The sequence below is a fragment of the Aquila chrysaetos genome, chromosome 25, assembly GCF_900496995.4.
Source record: "Aquila chrysaetos chrysaetos chromosome 25, bAquChr1.4, whole genome shotgun sequence".
In the NCBI taxonomy this organism is placed as follows: domain Eukaryota; kingdom Metazoa; phylum Chordata; class Aves; order Accipitriformes; family Accipitridae; genus Aquila; species Aquila chrysaetos.
Window position 1 is genome coordinate 602,982 of NC_044028.1, and position 13,316 is coordinate 616,297.

Consider the following 13,316-nt stretch of genomic DNA (forward strand, 5'->3'; position numbering starts at 1 on the left):
TGACCAGAGAATCAATCCCCCAGCCTACTCTGCCCAGGACCCTCAAAAATCAGCTCTGACCCAACCTTTCTTTCTCCCACCTCTCTACCAGGGCAGCATAGCACCAGTGCTAGAAATAAGCTAAACAAACCACAGAGCTTCTGCAGGGATGAAAAATTTTAAAATGCATTCTGCAAATGAAAGCCTGTGTGTGCCTTTTACTGCACGAGAGGAGTTACACCCACTCTCTAGCCCTTTTCTTGTAGCATGACTTTAAAGATGAAAAAGCAGCTGCTTGCCATATTCAGTGCTTGATCTTCTTCTGCCTATTTTGAATAAACCGAAACCTTTTTATATTCCACTTTCTAGCCTCTTCAAGCAAGTTTCTAAACTTATTTTTCAAGGCAAGCCTTTCCTGCAGGAAAATTCAGTAAAATAAGAAACTACGTCTGAAATTATATATATAAACACAATAACCACAGTTAATCCTTTATTCCTTTCCCACGTTGGTACAGCACACTGAAAACACTGAGACAAATGTGCTTTCCCAGTGCTGATCTCCACTTTATCGAAGTCCCTCAAGAAAATCCCTCAGCATTTTAACAAAGCCAGGTGGATGCTACACCAAATAAGTGTTATGAAGACTTTGCTTCCACAATTGCCACAGAAAACTGCCTGGAGTTCCTTCCATTTAAATGCCATTGACATGAAGACTGTGTGCTCCATTTTAATAAAGAGTGACCAGATAATCCAAGCAGTAACTAACTTGCTGCCTCTATTTATTTTTTCCCTCCTTTTCAGAGCAGCTAAACAGCTACCATACTAAGTGCAATAAAAAGACAGAACTTCATCAGCTTAGCCGCATAATATTTCTTATGAAGAAACTAGTATGGGTTGCTTTTAACTACAGAACTACTGGTAATTTGCAAGTTCCACTGATGTACTGCATTCTTTTGGGGGGGGGGGGGGGGGGGGGGAGGAGAGAGAGACCCTGAGCCCTCACAATTCATTGATTTGCTAAACCTGCCAGGGCACTTAACACTTCATTCCCGCAGTCCAGTATTTTCTAATAATCAGGACTTCCAGCATAAGATTCCTTTAAAATGTTACCCTACGTCAGACAACAACATTTAGAGACTTCTTCACGGATAGAATTAGATCTTGTCAATGGGAGAAACTTTCTGACGTGGAACTTGTTGAATAAAGAGTAAATCTTATTTGTGAAGTGAACCCTGCAGCTTGTATGAAAGCAGGCATCCTTCTTCACTTCAAAGCCCCTACCACCACCTGGAACAACTTACAATCTTGTTTATTTCAGTAGTTACTGACCTATTTAGACGTGTTTTACGCCAAGCGCAGCTGAACTGCTGCGGTCTGCTCAGGCGCTCTCTGCACGGGGGTGACAGAACGGGGATGTTTTTTACGCGTTTTCTGCCCCCCCCCGCCCCCCGAACGCCGCGTTTTGAATCACCGCAGCTCTCAGGCGAGGCACCCACGCGATCGCCCGGCCTGCCCTGACAGCGCGGCTCGGCTGTCGCGCTCCGCACCTGCCGCGGCCCCACGCCGCGGTCCCGGGACCCGCCGCGGCCCCCGCCACCGTCCGGGGCCCCGGCACCCGCCGCCCAGCCACCTACCGGGGCCACTGCGGGGGGGTGGGGGGCACCGGGGACCCGCGCCCCGGCGCGCACGGACACGCATCCTCCCGCCGCGGTCCGCGCCCGCGGGCCCGCACCCTCACCTGTACCACTCCAGCCCCTTCTCGTAGTTCCTGTCGAAGAAGTGGGGCTCGGTGCCCACGGCGCGCACGTCGGGGTGCGCCCGGATGGCCTCCAGCAGCGCCCGCGTCCCCCCCTTCTTCACCCCGATGATGAGGGCTTGCGGCAGCCGCTTCTCCCCGTAGTCCGGCGTGGTGCTGCCGCCGCCGCCGCCGCGGCTCCCCGGGCTGCCGGCCCGGCTCAGCTCCTCGTCCGTGGTGCTCGACTCCTGCGGGTCCCTCTCGAAGGCTCCGCTCTGCGCCGTGATCACCTCCCCGGGGGCCAGCGGCGTCCGCGGCCAGGCGCCCGCCGCGCCTTCCCGGCTGCCGTTGGAGGCCCGCGTCGGAGCCGCGGAGGGGGCCGGGGCGCCGGAGCCGCTGCCCGGCGGGCTGGCGGGGGAGCGCGGGGCCGCCGGCGCCGCCGTGCCGGGAAGCGCGGCGGGGGAGCGCGGGGCCCCGGGGGCCGCGGTGCCGGGGAGGGCGGCGGGGGAGCGCAGGGCGCCCGGGCCGGTGCCCCCCCCCCATGAGGCTGTAGCACAGGTAGGTGAGGCAGAGGGAGAGGCTGCACATGCAGAGGAGCTTCCGCGCCGGGGGCACCTTAGAGCCGCGCCCGCCCGGCACCCCCGGCTGGGCGGGGGGGGACATGGCTGCTCCCCGCTCCTCGCCCCGGGCACCGGGCGCACATGGTGTCAGCCGCCGCCCGGCCGCCCCAGCCGCATGGGGCGCCGCTGCCCTCCCGCCCCGCCGCCGCCGGTGGGGGGGAGCCCCGCATGGCACGGTCGCCGCCGGCCCCCGCCGGGCACCGGGGCGCCTGGGCTCAGCGCGGCTGCGCTCCGGTGCCGCCCCGGCGCCGCCGGCTCCGCACTGTTGCCGCCCGAGTTCCTGCCGCTAAACTTTGTGCCGGGTGGGAGGCGGGAGCGCGCTCCCGGCGCGGGGAGGGCCCGCCCCCGCCGCCGCCGCCGCCGAGAGCGCAGGGAGCGCGCCGGGCCCCGCCGAGCGCCGCGCCGGGCGGAGCGGGGCAGCGGCCGGGCGGCCCCGCGGGAGGCGCCGGGGAGAGCTCGGAGCCCCGGCGGGGGCAGCAGCCCCGCTGGCCCCCGGTGGGCTGGGGCCGGCCCCCAGCAGCCCCGCACCCCGCCCGCCCAGCTGCTCCCCAGATCCACCCGCTGGGCCGCAGCCAGCTCCCGGCAGCGCCCACGGCCGCCGGGAGGGCACGGGCCCCCAAGGGCGGGAGGCAGCGCCGGCTATCCTGTACGAATCCTCCTTTCCCTCAGCAGGAAGCACCGTGCCGCAGCTCCTTGACCCCTTGTCCCGACCTGCTCCCCTCCGCCTACCCCAAAGGTCTGTGTTGTCACCCTCTCGCCCCGCTGCCCCCGGCCCACAGCTCCTGCCCAAATCCTCCGGCTCCCCAGGGAGGAACATCCAGAGGGGTCCTCTGGGATGGCCCCATGCAGCAGGGCCGAGGTCCCCTGGCTCTGGCCCTCTGAGGATCTGGAGCAGAGTGGATAGGTTTCACAGGAGAGGTGGCAGACCGTGGGCAGGGGCCGGCAGTAGCTTCTTTGCCGGTACAGTGGAGCTAAGGGCCATTTGGAGCGTGGAGGGTTCATAGTTTAGGTGCCAGGAGCTGCACTAGTAGGTGAGGCCAATTGCACCCTCGCATGCTGCTCTTCCAGGAACTCTGTCCCCAGCCTTGGTGGAGCAGGCTGGGGCTGAGAGCCTCCCTCCTAACAGTTTTTCTGGAGCAGCCACCACCTCTCCCCAGCTCCACATTTTGGCACTTCCCACCTCCAGTTCTCAGCTTTGGCTTTAGCAAGGATTTTGTGAGGGAAAGAAATGCTTTAGTATCTCTCAGCTTCCTCCTCTCCCTCATTCTGGGGTCTGCCAGGAGTGTCTCCCTCGTAAGTGTTGTCCTGTGGCATTGGGGCACATCACACAGCTCTTGGCATCCTGGCCACCATGGTCCCCCTCAGCAGAACAGTGCTGGCATTGCCATGATACAGAGATGAATTGAGGAACACAGTCATTTCCTAAAGCCCTCACAAGTGAAGGAGCAGCAACCTAACCTTTTGCACCTGAACTGCTACCCCCAAACCACCAGCGCTATCTGAATGCTGCACATCACCCAAACACCCAGCACCAGATCCAGGTGGCAAAAGCTGCAGAGCAGCTGCACGTTAACACGTACAAGGGCCACAGCTGGGCTTCTGAGCAAGCACTGGAAAAATTCAGAGTACATTTACAGCCCTGTGTGGCTGTGAGTGCTGGGTACCTCATCCTGCCCGCAAGCAGGAGCAGTGTTTGGAGGCAGTGAACCTTCTCCACTAGTCTCTGCTTTGGGAAACTGCAGAGCTGTGCATCCCATCAAGCAGAGGTGCTCTGGGAAAGGGCTGGATGGGAGAGAGCTGGCGGAGCTCCCTCATGCTCCTTCAGCTGACGAGCCATGGCCTAGATTTTACAGGGGAAGTCCAGGGATTGCTTCAAATCTTGCTGTTAGTGTGTCCAGCTCAGTGGGGAGCATAGAATCATAGAATGGTTTGGGTTGGAAGGGACTTTTAAAGGTCATCTAGTCCAACCCCCCTGCAATGACATCTTCAACTAGATCAGGTTGCTCAGAGCCCTGTCCAACCTGACCTTGAATGTTTCCAGGGATGGGGCATTGACCACCTCTCTGGGCAACCGGTGCCAGTGTCTTGCCACACTCACAGTAAAGAATTTCTTCCTTATATCTAGTCTACCCTCTTCTAGTTTAAAACCATTACCCCTTGTCCTATTGCTACAGGCCCTACTAAAAACTTTGTCCTCATCTTTCTTATGAGACCCCTTTAAGTACTGAAAGGCCACAATAAGGTCTCCCCAGAGCTTTCTCTTCTCCAGGCTGAACAACCCCAACTCTCAGCCTTTCTTCATAGTAGAGGTGTTCCAGCCCTCTGATCATTTTTGTGTCCCTCCTCTGGACCTGCTCCAACAGGTCCATGTCTTTCTTGTGCTGAGGACCCCACAGCTGGATGCAGTACTGCAGGTGGGGTCTCACCAGAGCGGAGTAAAGGGGCAGAATCCCCTCCCTTGACCTGCTGGCCACGCTGCTTTTGATGCAGCCCAGGATACAGTTGGCTTTCTGGGCTGCAGGTGCACATTGCTGGGTCGTGTTCTGCTTTTCATCCACCAGTACCCCCAAGCCCTTCTCAGCAGGGCTGCTCTCAATCCCTTCATCCCCCAGCCTGTATTGATACCAGGGGTTGCCCTGACCCAGGTGCGGGACCTTGCACTTGGCCTTGTTGAACATCATGAGGTTCACATGGGCCCACTTCTTGAGCTTGTCCTGGTCCCTCTGGATGGCATCCCATTCCTCAGGCATGTCAGCTGCAGCACTCAGCTTGGTGTCATCTGCAGACTTGCTGAGGGTGTGCTCAATCCCACTGTCTATGTCACTGATGAAGGTATTAAACAGTACTGGTCCTAATACGGACCCCTGAGGGACAGCACTTGTCACCAGCCTCCATCTGGACATTGAGCTGTTGACCACTACCCTCTGGAGGCAACCATCCAACCAACTTCTCATCCACCAAACAGTCCACCCACCAAATCCGTATCTCTCCATTTAGAGAGAAGGATGTTGTGGGGGACTGTGTCAAAGGCCTTACAGAAGTCCAGATAGGCAACATCCGTAGCTCTTCCCTTGTCCACTGATGCAGTCACTCTGACATAGAAGGCCACTAGGTTGGTCAGGCAGGACTTGCCCTTGGTGAAGCCATGCTGGCTGTCTCGAATCACCTCCCTGTCCTCCATGTGCCTTGGCATAGCTTCTAGGAGGATCTGTTCCGTGATCTTCCCAGGCACAGAGGTGAGGCTGACAGGTTGGTAGTTCCCAGGGTCCTCCTTTCTCCCCTTTTTAAAAATGGGTGCAACTTTTCCCTTTTTCCAGTCACCAGGGACTTCACCTGACTGCCATGACTTTTCAAATATCATGGAGAGTGGCTTGGCAACTACATCAGCCAAGTCCCTCAGGACTCTGGGATGCGTCTCGTCAGGTCTCATAGACTTCTGCATGTTCAGGTTCCTCAGGTGGTCACTGAACCTGATCTTCTCTTGCAGTGGGAGAGACTTTGCTCCCCCAGTCCCCATCCTGCAGTCCATCCACTCGAGAGATGTGGGAAGAGAGACTGCCAGTGAAGACTGAGGCAAAAATATTGTTGAGAACCTCAGCCTTCTCCCCATCCCTTGTTACCAGTTTGCCAGTCTTGTTCAACAGGACGGGTACGCTTTCTTTGACCTTCCTTTTCTGGCTGGCATACCTGTAGAAGCCCTTATTATTATTCTTTGCATCCCTTGCCAAGTTCAGCTCCAGCCATGCCTTGGCCTTCCTGACCCCATCCCTACACAGTCGGGTGACATCCCTATACTCTTCCCAGGATCCCTGTCCCTGCTTCCACTGCCTGTGCATTTCCTTCTTGCCCTTTAGTTTGACCAGCACATCTTGACTCAGCCATGCTGGTCTCCTGCCTTCTTTTCCTGATTTCTTACACCTGGGGATCGAGAGCTCTTGTGCTCTATGGAAAGCATCCTTAAAGATCTGCCAGCTCTGTTCTGCTCCCTTGTCCCTGAGGGCATTTTCCCAGGGGGTCCTATTGACTAACTCCTTGAAGAGCTGGAATTTTGCTTTCCTAAAATTCAGGGTCCTGACTTTGCTCTTCACCTGTCCCATATCCCTCAGGACTGCAAACTCCACCAGAGCAACATGCCATTGGAGTCTCAACTATGCTTGGTCTCATGGCAAAAGCAACATTTGAAAAAAAAAATTAAGTGCCAATATTAAGTAGATACCCAGAGCTGAGAAAAATATTCATTGAAAAAGAGGAAGAGCACAGACTTTTCCCATAATGAACAAAAGCTCAATACTGCTCTCAGCTGGACATGTGTTCTCTCTGTGCAGCTACAGTTCCGATAGAGATTATTCCTTCATAATATATTTTTTATGGTACACATGAGACCTCTGAAATGCAGTGTCTTGTGTCCTGTAAATCATTTCCTGTAACTCGTAGATTCGTTTTCAACTGCATTACGGTAATGTGAATGTTAAGGGACTAACTTGAACTGACAGAAGCAAAGCCTCGCATCCCTCACTCACAGCTTCCTGCCCCGGTGCTCAAGGGAGGCTGTACAGCCTGTGGCCAGGCAGCAGGCGCTTGGCCTGGGGGCGTTCCCTAGAGCTCTGCGGAGCCCACAGAAAGGTTGCTGCAAATTTAGCAATCAGACTTGAACCTTAAACAAAAATCCCAAGTTAGGTGCAGTTTCGGTCATGGTGGGGAGGAGCACATGCTGCAGGACTGGGGACAGACTGACATTCTTGGGAAGCCCTGAGCAGAGTGGGTTCGCTCTGCTGCCCTGCTTAGCTCATATATGTGTCCTTTCACATAATTGTTTTAATATGTATCGATCTACCTTGAGAGACATGAATCCTCCCCATACATGAAGACAACATTTATTCCAAATTGGAGAACCCACAGTGAGTCTGCTGGCATCAACAAGTCTGCTCTCGAGTTTCCCAACATCACACCAAAAAAAAAAAAAAAAAAAAAAAAAAAAAAATTGTTTTCAGTTCCACAAATATAAGATAAACCTCAAAATAGACACCATTTAATGAAGAGTCACAGTGCTTTGGTCTTCCTTATACCGAGCACACATCTAAACTGCAGTGCTTAGCAAAATGGCCTCGTTTGACATCCTTGTATCTCTTCCCCTATGATGTGCTGCACAGAAGACTAATAGGATTTGCAGGCAAATCATACATAACAGAAAGACTATTTCTTCTAGGGCATCAGCTTCCAGCCCAGAGGAAATTTTACAACCAGAATGTAAAGCCCTCTAAAACAAATGGTTTAGCCTTAAATGCCTGCTGCCTGGGCTCTGACTCTTTTTATTCATCATAGAATGTGTATTTCTCCTGTATGGATGTCAAAATCATCCATGAGCAGATCGGAGTGTTATCCAAGTGTCTGGTGGTGTTCAGCCAGTAGATGAATAGGAGCTGATGGAGTGGAACGCTTTATTTGACAGTTCTGCTTTTAAAGGCTTATGTATTTACACTGCCTACCTGCACACTTCTATTCACATTAATTAGCAGTAAGAGTGCTTCCCAAGCATTCAGTAAGTGTCAGTCTAGCGAGGCCAACTGATGCTGTTAGCCCTGCATGGGAATTGCCAGGATAGGTCAGTCTGGTGGATCATCTAGTTCATGCCCCAAATTTTGGCAGGGATCAAGACCAGTTGCTTTGGAGAAAGGTAGAAGAACTCTGTAGTGGGCAGCCATGGAGCAGCGTCCCCTAAGATGCAGTTTCTGCTAAGTGCCCATCATTTAGTGTGACTTGTGGCTGTCCCAGCCTGGGGGACATGCCTGTGATGCTCTCATCTCCAAAGGGACAGCAGCGCTGAGATTTGTGCCAAAATCTTGGTTATGGGGATGTGTGACAATAAGTCATAGCAGGCAGCTGGGACCCCTTCCCTGCACCAGCTGGTAGGGCCTGACTCTGCACATGCAAGGCTCTAATTAGAGCTGGTTTTCCCACATAATAGACTGGAAAGCCCTTTCTGAGATGTTGCTGCACCTCCAAGCAGCACAAGGGTTTCTCATGCCTGGTTCGACTGTGCAAAGGCTGGTGGCCTGGCTCATGAAGGGGAAGCAGAACTCTGCTCCAAGGCAGGGACAGGTGAGGGTTGGCTCATTCACTGTTTAGACATGGGAATGTCCACCATTCTCATCATCACCTCTGTTCCAGGAACATAAACTGGGAGAGGAACAGGGGCAGAGCCAGACTCCAAGGACAACCTCCTGACTGAAGACCCCATCTGAGGGGACCTAGGCATATTTAGCCAAGCGAGAGGAGGGCTGGGGAGCGTATTCCTGCTCTTGAAACGCACAAGCAGATGAGCACCAAGGAAGGAGGAAAATGGCCTCAGATAATAGGCAGTGCTGGCACAAAAACAAAGAGGTATGAATTGGCACAAATACATTTTGGCTGGAAATCAGATGGTTTCTAACTGCAGGAGAAATGTTGTTTGGGAACAGATTCCTGAGAGAAGTACTGGGGGCAAAGCATGCAATTAGTTTTAAGATTGAGTTTGAAATGGACTTTATAACATGGTTGCCAGCAATTGCAGGGGAATGGGATTTGATGGCCCAAGCTGTCCCTTCCAGTTCTACGCTCCTGTTGTGATTCACAAGCACCAGTCTGAGAAGATGACCTCTGACAGGAAAGGGCTCTTTAATCTATCAAAGGCTTAACAAGACCCATTGATGGGAAGCTGGAATTAGACACATCTGAGTGAAATGAGAAGTGTGTTTTAACAGGGACGGTAATTGCCTTTTGCAATAATTTGTGAATGAATATGGCAGGTTACTTCTCTTGGAAGGCTTTACGCTGTGACCTGAAGTCTTTTGAAAGAAATGGTCCTACTGGACCAAGATGTAAGCTGGGGATGCGGTCCCTGTGCGAAAGTCTCTGGCCTGTGAATCTCTACATCCTGCTATCCCAATTATTGCTTCTGCTAAGAAGTAAGCTTCCAGAGATTATCACCTTTATTTCCTGACTTCTACAAACACTAGAAATATATTTTTCAGAAAACTTCAGAGGTTAACCTCCCATAATTCCTTCTCATTATTTACTTGTCATCAGAAGCAGTGAAACACCTTGAAAAGAGGTAGATTAAGTCACATGGTGCTCTACCTCTTTCAGGAAATGAATGAAGTTTGTAAATATATACTGAATAGAAAATAAACAGTAAAAATGCAATGACATTGAAACTCTAGTCCAAGAAGGCACTCAAGATGTTTTGCAGTGGCATTCCACGCTGTCAAAACATTTTCGCATTCATGGGAACAGCTTCAAGTTTAGAATAAGTGTTTGTTCTGATGGCTTTTAGTAGTGGCTCCTGTGATCTAAACTATACAGCCTAGGAACCTACATCCATCTTCCTTGCCTAAAATTAACAAAAGGTGGAAGAAGAGCGTCAGTGGGCAAGCTGCTCAGAAACCAAACCCCCTGTTTCACTGATGCATTGTTCACAGTTGCTATAAAAAAGGGAACAGCTCTTAGACTTGGAAAAGTGTATGTGCCACAAATATGTTGTGGTACGTGATTTATACAGTGAATAGTCCTGAAAACATAGCCAGAGGGAAAGGCATTCAGTCTGAGAGGTGCATGCTGGCAGAGGCAATAGAAGAGGTTAGACAAGGGGCAGTCACGGGTGACACAGGCATAGGAATGAACTAGATGGTCCCTCAAGGCCCCACCAGCCCTTAAAATCTGTTTCTGTACCCTCCGCATGGCCAAAGATCGTAAAGGCCCCTGGCTCCAGCCGTATGAGCAATGGGAGAGGTTGTGGCAAACGCTGGGGGAAGCAACGGCTTCTGGGCTCTGTTGTTTCTGCTGTCACTGTTTTGATAAGCCAGCCCTTAGGAAAGCTGTGAAAAGATTGAAGCCAGGAATTTTCCTTCCATTGCTGAACACCTGAATTACATATCTGCTCCCTCTAATCCTCCCTGTGCTTGCAGGGCTGGGGCTCTGCCTCCTCCCCCTCGCTTTTCCTACAAGCAGCCTGCTGCTGACCTGGATCCGTGCAGCACTATGGGGAGAGCCAGCCTTGCTTCTCCTCAGCAAGGAGCCTGTCCGCAGGAGATGCGGATGGAGAATCACGAAGGCTGCGGCCAGCACGCTCACAGCAAGCCCAGCCTGGGGCTGCTGGCACCCCCAGAGACATGGCCCCAAGCAGCGAGGCTTCCCAGGGCTCAGCCTGAGGAGTGTCCCGCTAAGGGGGGCTGCACATTGAGGTCGTGCCATGGCCAGAGGCTCAGACTTCCCACTGCTGCTGAGCAACCTGCTCCTACTCTGCAAGTGAGTTATTGCTCAGGGCCGAAGCCTCCAGTTCCCCTCACAGCTGCCCTCAGTCTCACTGTTAAGCATGGGAGCAGGCTGTTCTCCCTGTAGGAAGGGTATTGCGGGACCTATCCCATCTGTCATGAACTTACTCAGTGGAAGTGGGTGAGTGGCTCTATCTGCACATAATCAGGAGATAATCTCCTGTTCTAATCTCGGCTCTTGCAGAATGAGGTCCTTCGCTGATGGCGTGACAGGATGACATGGCAAAGCCACGCTGAACACAGTGTTAGCTGGCTGTCTCCATCCTGTGCTGAAGTAGTGATGATGGTAGGAAAGGGGAAGGCAGCAGCTGCAGAGAAGAAGCCACCTCATATTTGTAAGGTGGCTGAGTACATTATTGCTTGGCTACAGAAGGGGAAACCAAGGCAGGGAGGGAGGAACTGATCCACCTGTGGTCACAAAGTGACTTTGATCCCAGTCTTGGAAGGCACATTGTCCGCATCCCAGCCCTGCTGCGGCTGCAGCATAGCCCTGCTGTGTGTCGGTGCTCAGGGCCAGAGGCTCGCAGGGGCTGGTAGCACATCACGCAGAGACCTGGCCCCGGCTGCTGACGCTGCAGCTCTGCGGACAGGGCTGCCTCCAGGGCAGTGTGAGCTGTGCACGTCTCTGGCCGCTGACGTGGACTGCAACACTGCTGGCTGCGGTGAGCTCATTCTGAGCCATCGTGACATCATGCAGCCAGCCAGCCAAGGGTGAGAGATTAGCAGGACAGCCAGGAGACCACCTGGCCTCTCCACCTCGCCATCGCTCCTGGTGCCCTGCTCATGTGGTGCTGGAAGAGTGTCTACAGCGCTGGGGCAAATCCTGAACTGGGAAGGAGTGGGACGTACCTGCCAAACAGCATAGAGCCCAGGGCCTTGGATACGGCTCATCCGCAGCACGGCCTGCTGCCAGCTTTGCATCAGGAGGCCGGATTAGAAGTGTTTTGCCAACATACACCGTGCTTTCTAAAATGCCCTTCACTGGCTGCATGGTCCACTGCAGGAGAAGAACGCACTGGCTGGGCGGCTTCCTTGCCTGAGGAGTGTGCTGGGCCACTGTGCTGCAGCCTTGCAGAGCATCACCCCCTCCAATGCAGGACATCTCCTGCGCTTGCTCGTGGGCCAGGGATGACTGTCTATGGCGAGATGCCATTGAATCAGCACAGTTGTGCCAGCCTCCCAGCTCCACCTCGGGTAGCTGGCTCACACCAAGCTCCGAGGTGCTCCTCATGTGTTACCATAGCAATCGCATAGGCTGCCTGGAGAGGGAACGGCCAGCCTAGCCTCTGCAGCCCTGTGTCCGAGGAGGTGCAGCTCCCCCTGAGCCCCAGCCCAGAGCCCTAACAGCCGAAATGCTTTCTCTCTCCATCGCACACTGATGCTTGGGCCATGGAGCAAAGACATTGTCACCTCACTCACTTCATTCCTTCTCTGCGGAAGACCTTCTGGTAGCCAGCAGTGCTGCCAGTTTAAACTGTTAAACTAGAGCTGACAAACCTGTACCGGCACCAGAACCTGATTCTGCGTCATAACCTGCAACTCCCCTGCGCTGCCCCGGACACGGCACAGCACCTGATGTCTCTGATCTCATAGTGCGGGACAGCCACAGACACCTTATGGCATCTGCTGCTCATCGCTGCGTGGCTTAGCCCTGGCAGTAGTGAGTGCTCAGCCGGGAGGGCTTTCACCCTACTGCTGTGGTAGAGAGTTGCCTCCCCGAATCATCACCAGGTTTTACAGGGACCCAGCAATGAGGCTTCCCAGGACCTGCCTGTTATCTACTGCCCTTTGCTGGCAGGAGCAATGCCCAGCGTGAGTCTCTGTAAATCATCCGTTCTTACTCATCCTTTCCCTTCCCTACACGGTTCTTCCTCCCCTCCTCACTTGCCACTCAGCCAAGCCTTGCCAATTTCAGTCATTTAATCTCTGCTCATTAGATGGATCCTCCACCTCCCTCATCATTTCTGTAGCTCTTCTGTGAGCTGCCTAATTTATCACTCTCTGCCTGGTAACGAGGTACCCAGCATGTTCCCTCTAAGATTTATTCTTCAGAAACACCCATGCCACCTACTCTGTGGGGCTCTGCTCTCTTGACTGCTTAGGGAGTCTTTCTTTTAGGATTTTGAATTATTTTACTTGGGATTGAAATAGAATTAATAAATGATCATGACTGTTCATTTACTAGATTTTGATACCACATCTGCCTTCCTTGGTTCTGGTATCTTCTATAGTCTAGAAAAAGAAACCTCTGCTGATGTGTCCCTAACTGCTGTGACACAAATAATACCTGAATTTCAAGTGGGGAAATGAACTATGCTCCACGCCTTATACGACCAACTAGACAGCGGGCTCTGAGCAAGATAGCAGTTAATGTTGTCTGGGATGGCATTTAGTGAAGTCTGAAGTAATTTCTTCTCTATCAAAAATGAGAAGTTTTTGTTCTCTCATGTTAGAAATATTGTTGAGATGTTAAATTTTACAACCCTGTCTGTTGTTTCATCATCATCCAGCTACCAGCTAGCTGCTGGTGTGGGATCAGAGCATCACCTGGCCAGCAGCACCGCAGACAGCCCAAGACCTCCTGGGAGCTGGCTGCGGCACAGAGCCAGTTCCTGTTACCCCTCCTTCACTGCCCACCACAGAAGAGTGAGGTGACATTGCCAGTGCTTGCCA

General features: G+C 53.3%; 1 protein-coding gene across 1 annotated transcript in view; it reads right to left on the reverse strand.

Annotated features, from left to right (window-relative positions):
* Nucleotides 1–2,648, reverse strand: part of HS3ST4 (heparan sulfate-glucosamine 3-sulfotransferase 4) — a 68,766-nt gene extending 66,118 nt beyond the window's left edge. The window contains 2 exon segments of the mRNA XM_030002262.1: nucleotides 1,718–2,254; nucleotides 2,256–2,648. Of these exon segments, the coding sequence (XP_029858122.1) occupies nucleotides 1,718–2,254; nucleotides 2,256–2,377 (659 nt within the window). The 5' untranslated portion in view covers nucleotides 2,378–2,648.
* Between the last annotated feature and the right edge of the window lie 10,668 nt (nucleotides 2,649–13,316).